Source organism: Crotalus tigris, unplaced genomic scaffold, assembly GCF_016545835.1.
Source record: "Crotalus tigris isolate CLP2741 ecotype Arizona unplaced genomic scaffold, ASM1654583v1 scf7180000023713.2527936, whole genome shotgun sequence".
In the NCBI taxonomy this organism is placed as follows: domain Eukaryota; kingdom Metazoa; phylum Chordata; class Lepidosauria; order Squamata; family Viperidae; genus Crotalus; species Crotalus tigris.
The window spans coordinates 1,571,484-1,590,349 of NW_024100135.1; the positions used below are offsets into that span (position 1 = coordinate 1,571,484).

Consider the following 18,866-nt stretch of genomic DNA (forward strand, 5'->3'; position numbering starts at 1 on the left):
TCACAAGTAGAAATTAGTTTTTTCCAGATTTTGCAAAGTCCTGCATGAAGACCATAGCTGTCATAGTCTCCATCCACCACTAGATGTCAGCACCGGGTTATTTTTCAAATTTTGAAAATAAATTGCCTTTAAAATGAGAATCTTAACCATTCAGTAATTTCAAACTTATCCAAATTTAGGTTTTGTAGCCATTTCATTTCAAAACGTTTTAGTCCTCCATAAAAGGTTTAATTCGCCTCTTCTGTTAGTAAAAGGGTGGGGCAAAAATCCCCCTCCTTCACTTTCAGAGGTTTTTTGTTTCTTGGGATTTTTTTTTCTTCAGGAAAGTTGATAAGTAGGATAGAGAAAATTGATTCAAATGCGCTGTTTACAATCAGCTTAAAATAGTGCTTTTGACTTCGGTTCCTTGCAGCGTGAGCTAGACTCTGAAGTTAGGCTAGCTTTTCTCCTGTTGGTTTCTGGAAGGCTTCTCCTGGACTGATTGGGTCGACTGCTGTCTCTCCGTGGTCCCTGGGACGTCCTTCCTTCTTTGCCACCTCTTTGGGGTGGCTTCTGGCCCATTTAGGATCCCCTAACAGAGAGAAACTCAGCCAAAGGGTACGGAGCCCCAAACCCCTCAACTGGTGCACTGCTGCACAGGACTGGAAGTCTCCTAAGTATATTATTTCTACTTGCCCATGTGGGTGGCACATCTAGCAGCTGCTTTAATGTTCAAAATGTATTTTATGACATGTAAACTCCTGGTAGACAATATACCATGTTGATCTGTATTTCATTTTTCTGCAGAGCATTCATTTGGATATATGATATTATCATACTAATTAATGCAGTCTTCATTGCACTGGATGAGAAGAATCCTTATATTTCCTATGCAGAGTGGGTGTTTCTATGTTTGTATATAATTGAAATACTCCTGAAATTATATGTCTTTGAACCCAGGACTATTTTTGCAAGAAACCAATTTTGGAACTGGTAAGTAATCCTCAATCTTGGTCTTTTTATGATGAGCAAACCAGTTCCACCTCCATTCACTGGAGAACATATCACATGAAGGCTCCTAGACATATGCTAGAAAACATATATTAAAATGCCTATTAAAAATCAACAACTGCTCTCTTACTGATTAATGGAAGATCTGACTGGCACTTAATGCTTGTCTCACATTAAAGATTTCAAAATATGGAGAGATTTTTTAAAAAATAAATCAGCATTTGGGAGGTGAAAGAGGAAGAACAGACTATTTGATAAGCCACCTTTCCATCTTTCCTAGGTTTGATACTTCTATCATTATTGCTGCTTTGATTGCAACAGTATTGAACACTATACTTAAATCAGGTACTATATATATATTATATATATATATATATGTCTCTAATTATTTTAGAGTTATACCTATAACTTTGTATCTCTTCTATAGAAAAATGAGAATAACACACTTTCTCCGTTTTAGTAGAGACCTGTGGGGATTTTTAATCAAATAAGAATCAGATTTGTTTTTTTTTAAAAAAAAACAGTGCAATTCCAAAACTGGAGAGTTGGGGGAAAACTCTCATGGATTACATTCAGTCACAGTACAGACCAGATTCTGGTACAACAGGAACAAGCATAATTTCCACTGTCTGTACATTAAATGCTATTCTCTTTCTCTCTGTTCTAGAAGCAAAAATGAGGAGGAATTTGGAAAGTCCCTGTTTTGTTGCAAATTCTTCCCATTGTGCTTGTTTCAAATTTTGTCTTCTATCCTTAACTACCATTATCTAGTTTCATTGAATTAAATTAGGTTAATCACAGGTGATTAATTTCAGACCACACTGAAGCTATAGTTTAAAATATATATATTAGTTCAAGCTGTTCACAGCTGAAGAGCAAGAGTAGGGGCTCTCATTCTTATGACTTTCAATTGTGATATAATTATTACATCTAAACTGAATTCAAGCCTAGTGCCCAGTTTAGTTTAACATGGTTAGATAGTTTAACTCAGTGATGGCGAACCTTTTAGAGACCGAGTGCCCAAAACTGGCCCCGCCCCCACTCCACCCCCTGCCTTGCCCCAATCCCACCTGCCCGCAGGGCCACTCACCACCTCCAGGGCCCATCGCAGATTGCCCAGGCAGCCCGGCAGCACCATTGCGGTCATGCCCTCTGCCCGCGCCCTGCAGCATCAACTGTGCGATGGGATGTGAGGGTAGAGTCTTGTCTACGCTGCCTGACTGCCATGTCCGTGGCTGCGCTGCTGTGTGGGCCACGCTCGGGGGCAACTCTCCTCCAGGGGGGCTGCTGGTGAGGGGGTCATAGGAGGAGGCAAGGCTGGGGCAACGGCACGTGTAGCTTCAAGTGCCGCCTCTGGCACGTGTGCCATAGGTTCGCCACCACTGATTTAACTTCTTAGGATGATTTTCTACTAGTTAATTTAAGCAGAGTATCCAGAAATGAATTTCACTAATACTTACCTACAACCTAACTACAAGTAATGTCAAAATCAGTGGTTCATTCAGGAAAATACAGAAATTTTAATGGAAGATGGAGTGCTGCTGTTCTGTGTGAAGTAGATAGCTACAGCTAGTGATGAGGATCAGGCACCATTTTTATTACTGTGTAAACTACTTGGCATATTTCTTTTTTCCTTAGTGACTGCATATAATAGCCAACAAATACTGGACATTGTGTTTATCTTACGAGTTCTTAGGCTTATAAGAATTATCGACAGCATCCACAGGTAAGTGCTTTTTAAAAGAACGCATGTATTGTAGGTTTGCAGATTAGAACAGGTAGGGTGCAGTTGAGGATAAATAATCTGAATTGGCCTTCTCCATCCTGATTATCTGCAGATGTGTTGGATTGTGACTCCTAGCCATCAATTGGCATCATGGCTGGGAATAAGGGAGTTGCAGTCAAATGCAGCTATATGAGGATAGAGAAAGATAATTCAGTTAGTGACTTGTGTTAGTGAACACAACTGAATGATGAAGGGCAGCAGATGGCACAATCTATAGTAAATGAATGAAAGCAATTACATGGATAAAAAGGTTGAAAAAGTGATGTCCGCAACTTAGTGAGAGTTTTCACTGAATTGGTTAATAGTTGTTTAAAAAAAAATCTTACTTCTTCTTCCATGGTGTTTTTATCCAGTATTTCCTTCCAGGTTCCGTGTTATTATGAATACACTAATAAACATTGTGCCTACAATGCTAACCTTTGGAGCATTAGTTCTGGTAAGCAGTACATAATTTTGTACTTTTCCTTGCTTCTATATAAGTAAAGGCATTGGGAATTGAAAAAGAACCTTGTTTTAAAGGCAGAATTCATTCAATCCATTCAGCAGGTCCTAGGTTCAATCCCCAATGTTTCCCATTTAAAGGAAGATCCACAGCAAATGATGGAGAAAGATCTTTGACTTCCTAGATAGCATTGCCAGCCAAAGTAATTGATTAGACATAAATATATTCTCAATAATAGACAATCTCTGTGCATCATTATTGCTTGCTTGATTATGACAGATGTTGCCAAATAAAAACTGTGACAGGTGTTGGCTTATGTATCTGCTTGAATCAACCATAGCTCCATCTGCAGTATGACTCATTTTTAATAATACTGGCTCATGGCCTATAGACTAAAGGTCAAGATTTTTATGTATTGTCCTTATAGCTTTTCAGTATCCTTCTGGAAGTTGCTGTTCTTGGCTCTATTTAAAGATCTGGAGATTAAACCTAATATCTCCTGCTTGCCAGTAGTATGTTCTGCCATGATTGTGTTTGCTTTACAGGAAATTGTACTGAACAACTTTCTTTTTAGAGGTAGAGATAGGGAAGACAAGATGCTTTTAAGTTAAAATTGAGCAAGTATTTATAATTACCTAGGAGTGCTTGATCATGTAGAGATTGATTGCTGAGTAGATATGCATAGCATTATATTGTATCAAGAGTAGTTCCTCTTTTAAATTAAAATCAATTATTTTAAAATCAATTATTATAATCTGCCATTATAATATGCCAGAAGAAAATGGTAAGGATTGTGACATCTCTTGTACTTAGGAGTAATTCATAATTATGGCTGAAAAGTATACTTCATTTATCATGGAAGTAAGAACTTCATCTGAAAAAAAATCTTCTGAGACTTATTGGTGGAAAGGAAAACAAACTTTATTGAACGAGTTCATAGTCATTGTAACCATGGTTTGCGTATAGCTTGCTGAATAAAAATTGGTTGAATTCATAAAGCATATTAAGCCATGATATAAACCATGACTGACAAACAGGTTTGGACCACAACATGCTAAGTCAAAATTAAACTCACTATATTGCGTGATACAGTGTTGTGTGAAACCAGAAACCAGTTTAATCGCCATTTTAAGTGATATCCTTATGTCCCATCAAAATCGTATTTGGAGGATTCTTAAATCTACTAGAACAATAGAGGCAGAGATGCTGGAATTAGAGAGAGTGCACCCAGCATAAGATCACAGTTTGAACATACACAAATTTATTTTCATTTTTTGAAGAAACCTATCCACAGTAAATGGAGTGAATGGCATTTTCATTAGGAAACTAAATATGGTGTCAGGCTGTTTTGTTTGGGAATCTGCCTACTCAAGGAAAAAACAACAGCAGCAAAAATGGAGGGAGCATTCTGAAGGGATGATTAGAATGAGTGATTTGGGACATCCTAATACAGTGGTCTCTGTGACTATTTATAACCAAGTTCTGGTTGTGAATTCTTGTTTTGCAAGAGTGCCCATGGTATGCTTTCTCAAAATTCTAAATCCCGCTCTAAAATTGTTAGTGATAGTTAGTGACAATAATAAAGAACTACCTCTCCTGTTCAATACACTTTGCCTTTAATATAAACTTAAAAGCTAATATAAGAAACAAACAAGTAGATATGTTATTTTTGTCAGGTGGTATATTATGTATTTTCCATTATTGGGATGGAAATCTTCCATGGGAAAATCCAATTCTTTGCTGGAAACACCACCTCACCGCAAGCCATGTACTGTGGAAATCCTGCTTTGAGTGGAACTACATTTGCACGAGCCAAATATTGCAGGAATAACTTCAACAACATTGTGTCTTCTTTTATTGTCCTTATGGAACTAACTATTGTCAACCAGTGGCATGATATCCTTTTTTGACCATCATTGCAAACTACAGAGGTAAATATACAGCTTTGAGAAAAAGCAAGGCTTGAATTGTCAAACATAGTAGGTACATCTGTGAAAGAAGCTTCCAAAAGAAGCACTTTGATGTTTTCATCAAATCAGTTTATGCAGTTTTTATTCCCTGAACCAGAATGTTTGGCAAAAAGTGTGTGTGTGTGTTATATCTATACATGTAGGTGCACATGTGTTTTTTCTTTTAAGCTCTCCCTGGAATTCCCAGCTTTTTTATTATAAGGCAGCTTTTGAAGATAGTGAACAGAAGCTTGTGATAAAGCTCAGAAGGCTGCTTTCACAGAAGGGGTCTGAAAGTTGTTGTTAGAGAACAGGATAATGAAAGGCATTCAGAATCATTGTTTGATCATCCCTTGTCCTGTGAGAATGTAGTTTCTCTAGAATTATGCTTTTGATCAAAATAAGTCTTGATAGATTTATATAACTGTGAAATGCACATACTAGCTACTTTCCTTGTTCTCCTTAATATTGTACTTCTTGCCAATGGATTTGCCCTTGTGACTCATGAGAGTGCAAAGCTGTTTTTCATCATCTTTCACATTGTTGTGGTGATTATGATTATTAAGTAAGTCTACCTCTTTATAGTCATAACATTGGAAAGTTTTATTTCTGCATGCATATTTTTCAGAAATTTTAAATTGTATTCATTTATGGAATTTATAGACCACCCAAATTTGTCACAGTTATATGCTAAGTAGATCATATAACTTTTATATATTTAGCATATACAACTATATGCTAAATGGAAGACTACCTACCCTCTCTTAAAGATAGGCTATTGTTTTCTAGGGGAGATTCTTATTCATTTTCACAGTGTACTCCAAGTATTGAAGTTCTGGACCTATGTTTATAGCTACTTGGAAGTAAATATGTTGTCTGGTTTATTTGCAAGCAGGGGTAGGGAGTATGGTCATGAGAATATTAGTTAGTAGTTTGATATTTGGAGAAGAGTAGCCAATATTTCTGGGAGGTCACAGAGACTTGATCTGGTTTTCTGTCTTCCAAATTCAAATACAACCATAAATGAATGTTGTGTTGTCTGTTATAGTCATCCTTCCATATTAGGTCATGAACTTTTGATACAAAAAATTATTCCCAAACTCTGATTGATTAGCATAATGGAGGAAACAACATCCTTTTTGTGATACACCATGAAGTTACTACAGAAGAATTATTCCTATCCATGTATTATCTGCCAGGTTTATTGTTTGCCAAAATAGGATAAATCCGTATGTAAAATTTAACCCATTTACATAAATTTTTATTTTCCATATTTTGGAACTACATTCTTGTAAAGAATTGAGGGATTATGTAATGCAGGGGTTCTCAACCTTGGCAACTTTAAGACTTGTGGACTTCAATTCCCAGAATTCCTCAGCCAGCTTTGCTTAAAGTTGCCAAGGTTGAGAACCCCTGATGTAATGTATTGAGGTTGCAATACAGTGACTAATCCTGTAAAAAAAACACCTAACTAAATATAGTAACCTCTTGCTGAGTAAGCACAGATAAAGGCTTTGCAAACCTATTCTCCCATTCTCATCCACTGTGAGGGCTGTTCAGATTTCAGTAAACCATGCTAATAGCAGATTATAAGAAGTTACCTTTTACCTAACCCTATTTTTGCTCATTCTAGTGCTAAATTAGGGTTGGTCACACAATGTTTACACGGGACTTGGCATTTTACCAACCTATGGAGTCCTTCCCAAGGGTGTGGGATAGGCAGGTGTTGCTTGATGGTGTTTCACATATCTGAAAATAGTAGGTTGGAGAAACCTGCCTTTTTGTCCAATGATAATTCACGTCTGTGTGAATTCCCTCATAAAGAAATTGTATCAAACCAGGAAGATATTGATTTGTGGCATTTAAAATGCATTGTGCCATGTGACATGTTTGATTTCCAGCATCTTTGTAGCATTCATTCTGGAAGCTTTCTTTGTGGAGTATTCTATTGAGAAGAGTGAAGTTGAAACTGCCATTGAGAAGAAGATTCAAGAACTTGGTATAGGGGTACAAGAGTAAGTAAATAAAAATACTTTTTTATTGCCCAAAGAAGATGATTTTTATTGCCCAAAGCAGATGATTTATGAAGTGGTTTTTGTTGCGTCCTTGGCGGGAAAGCAGACACGAGAAGCAGCTGGAGTTCTCAGTTTCTTTTATTCAGCGTTCAGCTTACAGGAAGATGGCTTCAGCCTCGCCCAAACGCCTCGCAGCCTCTTATATAGGCAACTCCCGGGTAAATGGGTTACTTTTCCCGCGCCAGCACCCGCGCATGCGCACGGCGCTGGCGACAGCCTGTCTGGTCCCGGGCAGCTTTGCACCTGCCCGGGACTGCCTGCAAACGCCCGAGCCGTTTGCAAGGCTCGGGACATAACACCCCTTTCCCCCGGGCTAAAACTACTACCAACATACAACATTTATTTTATATGACATTTTGCTCCCCAATGTTCCCACTGTTTACTGGCTTTTGCTTTGCCAGCAATGTTATGTAGTCTTCTAGGTACTTGGGAGATTTCTTTGCTCTCTGTGACCTTCTTAGCTCTGGATTACTGGCATAAGTCCCCTGACTGGAGGGAGGCGTGAGCCTTTTCTCTCTATTGTGCCCTGGTGTCTTCCAAGGACTGTGCCCCAATGCCTGGCCTGCTCGCTTGCCCACCGGGCTCGTCAGGCCAGGGCTTCTGTTGCTTTGTGACCTGGTTGACCTGCCTAGCTGTAGACCCTCGGGCCCCTTGAAGTGATAGCCGCTGCTGGGCGTCTCTGTAGGACCTCCTAGGTCAGTCCAAGACCTGTCAGGAGGCTGTCCATTCCCTGAACCCCATTCTGTGTTCGGGCTCGTGTGGGTTTCTGTACTTTCCCAAAACTCAGGTGTTCCCTGATTTGTGCTAGGGTTGTTGTAGTCGGGACTTGGTTCCTCGACTAGCTCTGTGTATGTTTGACCCCCTGTAGGATTTGGGGTAAGGTCAGGCCAACCTTGGGAATTGTGTGCCAGCTCTCTTGCGGGGAATGATTTGTTGGGATGCCCCCGGGTATCCTCCGTGACTGGAGTGCTGTGTGACGTATGTGGAAAGTGAGTATGCCCCCGAGGTGACTCCCTGGCTGGAGTAGGCGTGAGTGCCTGTTGTGTGGGTAAGCTCCATGACTTCCTTTTCGGAGCAATTGCGGAATCTTGGGACGAGCCGTTTGTGGCTCCCTCAGTGGAGATGGGCAGTAGCTCTTGCCCTTCCCTTTGCTCCAAAGGGTCCCCCTCCCCCCCTGGAAAAGACCCAGGAGTCTCAGCAGAAAAGTCTCGCCTAGAGCGAAGTTGGTCGATGTGCCGACGTAGGACACGACCGTCGTCCAGGGCAACCTCGTAGGAGAGAGGACCTGTGATCCTGGACACAGAAGCGGGGACCCATGTATGACCAGGCCCGTAATTGCGAGCCCAAACCGGGGCACCCACAAGTAGTTGTCTAGGTGCCCTAGGATGTGAGGTAGATGAAGGCAGTCTGTCCGGATGCAACCGGTCAAGTCTAGTAGTAAGTTGGCGCCCCCAACGAAGTTCAGCTGGACTTCTCCCTGTAGAAGTGGACGGTGTGGTGCGATAAGAAAGGAGAAAGTCAGCCAACCTGTGATGCCAGTCCCCGTAGGTGAGTCTCTTCAAGGCGTCCTTTGCGATGCGCACCATGCGTTCAGCCATACCGTTGGTGGACGGGTGAAAAGGCGCAGACGTGGCATGACGAATCAGGTTTGCCTGTAAGAAAGCTTGGAATTCGGAGGAGGTGAATTGAGGGCCGTTGTCGGACACAATGACATCTGGCAGCCCGTGTGCAGCAAAAATCCCCCTCAGTACCTGAATAGTCTTTGCAGTGGTGGTGGATGAGACAGGCACAACCTCAAGCCATTTTGAATGGCTGTCAACAAGGACCAAGAAGAACTGGCCCTGAAAGGGCCCAGCGTAGTCAATGTGCACCCTAGACCATGGGGACTGTGTTTCCTCCCATCTATGCACAGGAGCTTGGGGCATCTCTGGGCGAGATCGTTGGCACAGGTGGCATGCGTGTACCTTAGCTTCAATATCTTTATCTAAGCCAGGCCACCACAAGTGGCTTCGTGCAAGAGCCTTCATACGAACAATGCCAGGATGACCCTCGTGGAGGGATTCTAAGACCCTAGTCCTCATTGAGGTGGGAATGACAACTCTGTTTCCCCAAAGCAGACAACCCTGAGAAAGGGACAGTTCGTTTCTTTTGGACCAGAAACTCTGAAACTCAGGACTAGGGCAGTGCTCAGGCCACCCGGACAGGACCCAGGAGCGGACACGTGAAAGTGTGTGATCTGTACCCGTTTCAGCGGTAACATCCCTGGCACTAAGAGGGAGCTCGGGCAAGGCTTGGATTGATAGAATGTTGACAGCTGGCGCGGGGTCAGCTTCTACTACTGGCAGAGGCAACCTACTGAGGCCATCAGCATGGCCCATTTCTTTCCCAGGCTTGTGGAGTAATGAAAAATCATATGCAGACAAGAAAATAGACCACCTAAGCATTCTAGGGGAAATGATGTGGGGAGTCTGCTTACGTGTGGTAAACAGTCCCAGCAGAGGCTTATGGTCAGTGAAGACCGTGAAATGCCTGCCATATAGAAAATCGTGGAATTTTTTAATTCCAGCAACAACAGCCAGAGCCTCCCTGTCTATCTGAGCGTAGTTGCGCTCGGCAGAAGACAGTGTTCTGGAGTAGTATGCAATAGGAACCTGAGTTCCATCAGACCTGAGGTGACTCAGGACAGCTCCAACCCCGTAGGGGGATGCATCACAAGCGATGCACACAGGAAGAGACTCGTTGAAATGTGCAAGAACACTGTTAGAAGTGAGCAAGGCCTTGACTTCTTTAAAGCAAGCCTCATGTGCTTGTGACCACAGCCACACAGCTTGTTTGTCTAGTAGCCTGTCTGGCGCTGGCGACAGCCTGTCTGGTCCCGGGCAGCTTTGCACCTGCCCGGGACTGCCTGCAAACGCCCGAGCCGTTTGCAAAGGCTCGGGACATAACAGTTTTGGTAGAATGTTTACTCTGGGCCCAACCATTTGTCCCATCTTTTTATCTAAAATGTTCTGTTATAATCTGTAAAAATTAAAACAACTTTTTAAAATGTTATGAAACTAAGACTTTCCTATCTAGCATTCTATTCCCAGAATGGGCAACTAGTTTCCTAAGAGAAGTTCACTAGCTAGACATCACTACAATAGCAATATTATTTTGCACTAGTATCGTAAGAGCAAGCCTGCTGCAAAATATAGGGCTACCAGATTTTGGCTGCAAAAATTACAACTGATCACTAGATGGCAAAAGCTACCAGGAACTGGTAGCCTTAGCAAAATGGCTAGTAGAGATTGTGGAGGCTATATCATGTTATGGAAACTTTGAGTTTGGGTAATCTCCTGTCTGCAATGTGACATGTAAGTGGCTTTCGGCAGAGCAACAGTCTCCCTGCAAGGCCAGGTATACTGCTTGTGTATTGCTGGATATAGTGCTTTCTATGAAATTATAGATGTCACTAGACCAGACATGCCAAACTTGTGACGTTGTGTGACATCGTGCAACGTATCGGGCCGGTTTTGCCATTGCTGGCAATGGGGTGGGTGCAGCTTCAGTATGATGAAACCGGCCCGTTCGACACCCCTGTACTAGATAGTCATAAACCTTCCTTTTTAAAAACCAGCTTCAGGCAGTTTATCAGCTGAGGCTTTACCTAGAAAAAGCAGTCCTCCAACAAATAAAACACCTGCTTTGGATTAGTCTAGATGGAGTCAGTATTATCAATTCTATTTGGGAGCTTTTTTAGACTATGTGGGAACCAAAGTTAGTACAGAATAAGGCAGCAAAATTATTTCTAAGCTCTGCATATTTACTTCTTCTTAAATGGACCCTGGTTCACATATCATTCTAAAGCGTGGTACATTTGGCTATTGTTTTATGGAATAAACATCAACTGTTGTATTCATAACATGCTTGTAGTAATAAACTATGATGTATTTTTTAAATGACTAGATTTATGTAATATATTTAACCAAACCAAAGAAACAATATTATGTTTAGCACTTTTTGTGAGCATAGCCTTATTTTATGCTATTTGTGTTAGCTGCTAAACGATTCTTGGCATAAGATTTCAGTAGACGCTATGATGATGTCACATGCATGGCATCACACAAATTATATCATTTGTCAGCATGACACATATATCTTTCTCCCTCCTTCACTTGTTTGCCCCCTGCAGAGGTATCCATGATGCATGCATATGAAAGAACTTGAAATCAAAGAGACACTTTTTAAAAGGTCATTTTTAAAAATGTATGTGTGTATTAAATAGATGGGTTCTGTTTTTAGGGATGACCTTTTTGATGGTAGATTGATAGACAACCTTGAAACCATTGAAAATGATCTTGGAAGTGAAGAAGGAATGGCAGTGAAGAAGAAACCTAAGGGGTTGATGTTTAAAATTGCCTCCAGAAGTAAGTGCACTGTCAGAGAACTTGCATTTATTGTGGTCATGGAGAAATAATAACTACTGTTAGGAGCAAATCATCATGCTGTGTATGTTGTAACATATTATGGGCCTAAGGGGAAAAACTTAAATCTATTTCCTTAATTACATTGCTCCAGACAATTTGGAAAATTCCTATAATCCTTAGTTCAGCCAAGAGTCTTGATTGTTGAAAACTCAGGGAATTTCTAGATGAGAGTAAGCTGGAAAAATCTATGTAAGTAATGTCAAATGTTCTCTGTATAGTGTCTCAATTTTCTGCTTTTCAAGATATAGGAAAAGATAGTGTTTTTGTTATGCTGACTTACAACTGTCTCTTCCTTGCTTTATGGTAAATTTCTTAGACTTAGATAGTAAAATTTAATACAGCCATAAGCAACTTTTATTCTACCCATACTGTCTTAAAAGAGCAATTTCACTTACATATAGATCAATGGTTTTTTTTGTGGCTGCGGTCTTTTGAACTTTCTACACTCTTGCTCTTCCTTTTTTTACCCCTTTTTTATTTGATGTACTTTGTTAATACTAAGGATTCAAACTTTAAACCCTAGGTTTAGTGCAGAGGTAAAAAAGCCAAGGTTCAATGGCTCTTTTATGACTTGTGGACTTCAATATCCAGAATTCCTGAACCAGCCATGCTGACTCAGGAATTCTGGGAGTTGAAGTCCACAAGTCATAAAAGAGCCAAGGTTCCCTACCCCTGGTTTAGTGTAAATGGGAATGTAAGTTGCAGCGTCCACCTTCTTCACAAAAGGAAGAGATCAGAAAGGCTGATCCAGCCAAAACCAAATGGTAGATATCCCCTATCCTCTCTGATACTGTGGTGGTTATATTTAAGGCTTCTAGTGTTGGGTACAAAGAACAGTCGTGGTATTGACAGCATAGGCTATTCTAGTCTACAATGTAGCTTTGCACAATCAACCAAACAAAAATGAATTCCATGCTCATATCTGTGGGTCAAGTTAAGTGGGAATCAGTAGTTTGTGTTTTCATATACATCTGTACCTGCTGAGGTTCAGCTAATTGATTCGTTTTTGGCCCCAGGATACAGGACTGTGGATGCCTTACTCCAACGCATGTTTGAATCAGAGATAGCTCCAGAAGAAGGACCTTCTCTTGATGAGATCTTAAATCTGTCCCCAGATGAGACGTACCCAGGGAACCCAGCTTTTGACCGGGCTGCATAACATGGAGAATGAGTGGAAATAACTGGAATCTTTTTGAAGCAAGTCTCCTATTTTAATTGTTCTCTAGCTCACTAGGTACCAGCTTTAAGCTATCACTGGTCCTTTCTGTTACTTGCAACTGAAAGATTATTGGTGCTGTATTCAAGTTCTTCCCTCCAATGAATCAAGTACTCAAAGCTTTAATATATACAGTATATAATAGATAAATGCAGTATTTCTTATAAATGGAAAGCATATTGGATATGCTCAAAATATTTTGAATTCTCCTACATGCTTAATATACTGCTTGGATACGTAATATTGAAAGTTATATTACTGAATGCAGCTCTGTTCACTACAATCCGGGGGGGGGGGGGGAGAGTTAGCCACATTATCAAGAAATATCAGGGAGACATCCAGTAATAAAGGCAGCGGATCCAATGCTACTTACTATTATTCCTCATTCATCCACCTCCATCGAAAGTTGTGGTAGGCTAAACCTTTGTCTTTACTTACACTGTAGATCCTATCTCTTTTCTGAAAGCAGAGTGCATGGATGCACTTGACTGAAGAAAGGGATCCATGCCTGAATTATTTTACCACGGTCAGTTTAAATATAATAGTATCCAAGTCCTAAATATCAAGCACTCATTCACATAGTTAAGGGGCTGACACTGCCTCACTGCTCCTGCTCTTTCCCTTGTCTAATGTATAGTGCTGTTTCTTACATTCCATCCATCCAGAGATGGAAATTAAGAAAAGGGAAGACACTTGACCAGATTTTTTTTAAAACAGATCAGTCTTGAACTTTCCACAGTATCTGAATGTTACAGTGTAATTCCTGATTCAAATTGTGTACAGTATCAAAATTTAAATATACGAAAACATTAAATGTTAGGTTGAAAAATAAGTATTTGTATGCTTGACTTTAAAAAAATCAGATTTGGGTGGAAATTAAATGGAGATGCTTAAGATACACATGTTCAAATGTACTAAAATGAGTCATTTTTTTTTGCATAGAGTTGAAGTATAAGACGCATAAGAATGATTCAATTGAAAGTTGGGATATAATGATATCTATTGTCAGGAATGTTTTTGGCCTTATGTATCTTTAGTTAAGTTTCTGGGTATAGTACTTATTAGAAAGTAGTTTATCACATTATTGTATGTGCTGTATTGTACTCTATAATCTGGGAGAGGGAGAGGTAATTAGCCATTTAATGGCTGGGAAAGAAATTCCAAAGAAATTCTTTATACAAGAAGCTCAAGACTCTGAGCTTGAGCTCAGCTCTGAGATCACAATGGAACTAAATTTGCCACTATTCAAAATTCAGATCTGGTGTTCTTCAAAAATGGCTTCAAGAAAAAGAATCCACCAGTGAGTCTGTATGAGAGAGATAGAGAAGGAACTGTTGGCTTAAACCCACTTCTCTCTTTTCGCCTAGATGGAACAGCTATTAAGATGTTGGAAAGAATTCTAGAAGCCATGCTCTGCACAGAATAAAGCTCATTTCCATTCTGGAAAATCCTTGTCAACCAGAGTGAAACAATTTTAATCTAAACGGTTACTGATCTGAGCAAATCAAGTCCTTCTTCCCCATCGCTAGTTTGGGGGTTTGCCCTCAACTGATGTATTCTATACCCCTCCATGTAGCAATGTAGTATCTGTCAGATGTTTTAGATCAGGGGTGTCAAACTGCCGGCCCATGGGCCGGACGTGTCACACAGAAGCTACACCCAACCCATTGCCGGCACTGGCAAAACAGTCCCAATACGTTGCATGACGTCATGAGTTTGGCATGTCTGTTTTAGATGAACTACTTTCACCTCAAGTCATTGTTTGGTTGCTGACAGAAGCTTTCCAAAGTACCCAGTGGATAATAGCTTGTTCCCCTGCTATAATTCTCAAAATCTTGATTTTTTTCCCTTCAGCTTATAAGTATACAGGTATTTGTCACTTTAACTGCAGCTGGGACCATCAACTATCACTAAGCAACACATATTTTAAACATCATGTGACCATGACCGTCTTATGTCAGTTTCAGCTGTGGTTAGATAACTCTTCCAGTCAATAAGCTCAAGGTCACATGATCACAGCTTGCCAGCTTCATCAATTTTGCTTGTCAGAAGCCATAAAGGTTGCAAATGGCAATTATGTGATCACATGGACACAATCACAAGTTGAAGGGCCAGTTGTAAATCTCCTTTTTCAGCACCATCTTAAGTTCAAAAAGTTGCTGAATGAACAATCAGTAAGCGAGGACTACCTATATATTACTGAACCTCTGGAAACATACAAGATACATATTTTTGTTTGGGGGTTTGGGTGGGCTTAGTTTGCTGTCTGAGATAGCAATGGCAAAGGGACCAGAGGGGAAGTTTTTACTTTTGGGGATAAGGAATTGTGATAAAAGGGTATGGTCGTAACTATAAGACAGTTTGGTTTCTGCTTTTATATATTTATATAAGAAACTGTCCAGAGATTACAATTCCCATCATAGTCTTATTGGAAACCTACTATAGTAGAAGAGCTTCAGATATAGGAAACTTGATACATTGTCAGTACTTAATGGCTAAGTTATAGCTTTAATTACAATATAGTTATACTTTTAACTCAAGATATGGTGTCAATATTACACTTGATGCCTTCTGTTATTTACTATTATTCTATTCTTTTACCTGAAAAATTAAAATGAATGGATTTGACTGGACAATTTTCCTTTGAAAGTACATTTTATTGTTTATAAAGTACCCATAGGGAAAAAAATACAGGCGCATTCAGATATTTAGATGTAAGTTCCACAAATGCTGATTTCTTCATCCATCTCAATATTTGTTCTCAAGCTTCAGACTCCATGTCAATTTTTTTTCGCAACACTCCACTCCCTCTTCCCTATTTTTCTTCTGTCCAGTTCCAAAAAGAGGGTTCATCTCTAATGTTAATATTTTTTAGAAGTGTTAGCAAATGGAAGCTGTTTGTGAAATCAAATCATTAATAGTGCACTATTTAAACACCAGCAGTGCAGTGCCAACCTTTGTAAGTCAAACCAAAATTAAACTGCCGCTTGACGAAACAAGATGAAACTTCATGAAGACTTGATCAAACAATCTCAAAACCTTTTAGTTGTTTCAAAAGAGTCCAGCATTTACTTCCGTGATCGTTTGTTTTCAACAAGCAACACTGCAAGCCTGTTACGCAGAACTATTATTTTATTGGAGTAAGTTTTTAAAAATAAGTCTCTCAGCGATGTCCGTAAAGCTCCCAAAGAAGGCAAGTGGTTGCAATCTTGTATGTTCAGCAAAGTGACAAAGAAATCAATCCAAACCTCTCCATTGGGAATCCTAAGGGAAAAGGGGGAAAAAGTAAAAACTAAATCAACCTTCTGCAGATATAGCCAGATGTTTCTCAGAACCAGCATCAAAACTGGAAAGCTGTGTTAACTATTTTGGAAGATGGACTAGAGCTTTATCCAAAACAGGCTGTACAACAAATCTCAATTCAGATTTCCTACTGGTCAATACCAGCTCTGGGATTTTGGATCAACAATAAAACATTTCAGTTTATCTTCAGATTTTTTTTCTAGGTTTCAGAAACGAATACATTCTATTCTTTCAGACTCCCATCCCTTTTTGTATTTTCAATGATATTCCACACTGAATGGCTATAGAATGTTTTTTTTAAAAAAAAAAATCACTGTATTTCTAACCTTGAGACCTTTACATGAAAAATAAATGTACCAATCAACATTTTTGCATTTATTCTATTAGCTGTCATAACGAGCTGTAATGCAACTAAAAATCCTAATGTTACTTTCTTTAAAGTATTTTTACAAGCATAACCAGGTTTTATTAAAAGTGCCTTAAAGTCACTCTGTAGAGCAGAGTTTTTAATGTAACAAAAATAATTATGTATCTGGGGGATATAATATTAGTGGTATCTAAGGAACATATTTATATTTTGCACTGGCTGTCTCCATTTATTGGAGAATATCCTTAGAGCAAATTCATTCTTCATTTCAAAAATAAATTGCATACTCTTGCACAAGATTTGAAGAATACAAATAGAAACTGTCCACAAATCCTGTGTTTTCCAACTTTGATTATGACAAAGGTTGATAGCATCTTCTGTAACATGCAAGGAAAAATTCTAAAGTAGAGAAAACTCTGGGAAGTTATTATTGAAGTAAAGTAATTATAGACGAACCTCCTAAAGGTACTATCAGGTTTCCAGATTCCTTGCTCATTTTTTACTTTCATATATGTGCCAAATAACATGCAGTACACTGTTGCAGCAATTCCAAAATAATCAGTCTAAGAAATAAAAACATTATAAAAACATTTAGTTTCAGTTGTTTAAAAATATCTGCTTTTAATCCCATCCTCCCACGAGTAGAATCCGATTGCAAACAGTGTCCTTTCCCAGCTTTATTCTTGATGCTCTCTGGACCAAATGAAGCAGGGAGCTTCAAGCCTGAAAGGATCTGAATGCAGAATCTTAGGTACATTGATAATTACGCTAGTAACTTCTGTGTAACAGGTGTACTAAAGAAAAATTAGTAACCTCTGAATCAAAACTTACATCTCTGAATTAAATTTTCCTCCATGATCAGCAAAGTCTGTAATTACTAGTAACGGGCTAGATAGCATAATATGAAAATCATACATGTAATCCATACCTGGTAATTCCATGGCTTGCCTGTAATCATTTCAATACACTGAAACCCAGATGTTTCACACTTTCCTGTGAAAGCGGTTCCTTCGGGAAATAGGGTCATGTCTATGCTTTGACCAAAGTCAATAATTGTCAGACCATGAGATGTACCATCAATATCACATGTGTCATTGTCCAAAAACCTTGTTTAAAAGCAATTAACAATGATTACTATTAAGCAATGCACCAAATCAGATTAACAGGAAAAGATCTCAAACGTTCACAAGTGAGATACTTGCCTTTCACCAAATATAAAGTTGTCAGGTTTAATGTCACCATGAATTATTCCACCCTTGTGAAGCTCTTCTACCATGTGCAGGATTTTTATGGTGAAGTAGATAACCAGAGCTTGGGGCATCACCTTCTCTGTTAGTTTTTTGTATATATTTATGGTGTTCTACAGGAGACGGATGAGAAAGCAGATGATCATGTGGACAAATGAATATGCCTGAAATCCCGTGTATAGTGGATATAGAAAGTCTATACATGCCAGTTTTTTGAGATGTAAAAAAAAAAATCATCAGAACATCAGCTGTATGGTTATCAAATAGCAAATTCCACTTAGACCTTGGAGGAAAAAATGCACCAACTGGTTTACAAAATTATACCCTGCTAGAAAGATTTCATATATACATTCAGCAAAACAATGCTTTCTAAATGGCTAAACCATTTTATTTTGGCCAAATATTTTCTGTTAAGGATAACTAATTCTACTTGCAAGTCATAACATATTCATCTAAAAGATCAACATGGTTGCAATGCAGGTAAAAAAAGGGGGTGGTCCTTCAATTGTGTGGTCATAGCTCCCTTCTTGACTTGTTTCTAACCCTTCCCGCCCCCCAACAATGTTTCTGTAACTACAACCCCACCTCATTTTCTAGTCTTTCAGGCTGTGATGACATTTGTACAAGAATATACATACAGATCAAAGCCACATTTACCAGTAAAGTTCCATAACTGTAAAGCTCCCCTATTAGAATACTTCCATTTTGAAAGAAGTGAGCACCATAGAATTGGATGCAAAGGTGATGCATACTTGGCTTCAGCCTTTCAATCAGCTGAGCTGCTATATAGAATTCCCAGGGGCTTGCAGGTTTCTGTACCTATAAAGACAATAAACAGTTCTGCTTTGCTTAAATGCACAGGAGCCAGGAGCCATCTAGAAAGATTTTTAATGTTATTAGTTTAAACCAAAATCTGACATTTTCTATTGGCCATAACGCTACCTGGAATTTGAAAGGCACTACAAAATATCAAGAGGATACACTGACTACCTCTCCCAAATTATGTTAGAACATGTTTTAAATCT

General features: G+C 39.3%; 2 protein-coding genes across 8 annotated transcripts in view; one reads left to right on the plus strand and one right to left on the minus strand.

Moving 5' to 3' along the window:
• The window catches only part of LOC120297825 (two pore calcium channel protein 1-like), a 32,412-nt gene extending 17,983 nt beyond the window's left edge, over nt 1–14,429 (plus strand). For 4 of the 5 annotated variants that reach the window (XM_039320897.1, XM_039320898.1, XM_039320899.1 and 1 more), the window contains 9 exons: nt 787–972; nt 1,271–1,335; nt 2,629–2,716; nt 3,143–3,212; nt 4,895–5,114; nt 5,642–5,732; nt 7,069–7,182; nt 11,524–11,648; nt 12,725–13,034. In XM_039320897.1, coding sequence (XP_039176831.1) covers nt 787–972; nt 1,271–1,335; nt 2,629–2,716; nt 3,143–3,212; nt 4,895–5,114; nt 5,642–5,732; nt 7,069–7,182; nt 11,524–11,648; nt 12,725–12,867 — 1,102 coding nt within the window. In that variant the 3' untranslated portion in view covers nt 12,868–13,034. Of the gene's footprint in view, nt 1–786; nt 973–1,270; nt 1,336–2,628; nt 2,717–3,142; nt 3,213–4,894; nt 5,115–5,641; nt 5,733–7,068; nt 7,183–11,523; nt 11,649–12,724; nt 13,035–13,369; nt 13,451–14,291 lie in introns of those variants that run through there. The other variant, XR_005553898.1, reaches the window with a different exon arrangement.
• BUB1 (BUB1 mitotic checkpoint serine/threonine kinase) overlaps nt 13,233–18,866 on the minus strand; it is a 39,444-nt gene continuing 33,810 nt past the window's right edge. For 2 of the 3 annotated variants that reach the window (XM_039320894.1, XM_039320895.1), the window contains exons 19-23: nt 18,499–18,660; nt 17,797–17,954; nt 17,523–17,700; nt 17,051–17,157; nt 13,234–16,188 (exon numbers count right to left, since the gene is read on the minus strand). In XM_039320894.1, coding sequence (XP_039176828.1) covers nt 15,993–16,188; nt 17,051–17,157; nt 17,523–17,700; nt 17,797–17,954; nt 18,499–18,660 — 801 coding nt within the window. In that variant the 3' untranslated portion in view covers nt 13,234–15,992. Of the gene's footprint in view, nt 16,189–17,050; nt 17,158–17,522; nt 17,701–17,796; nt 17,955–18,498; nt 18,661–18,866 lie in introns of all 3 variants that reach the window. The other variant, XM_039320896.1, reaches the window with a different exon arrangement.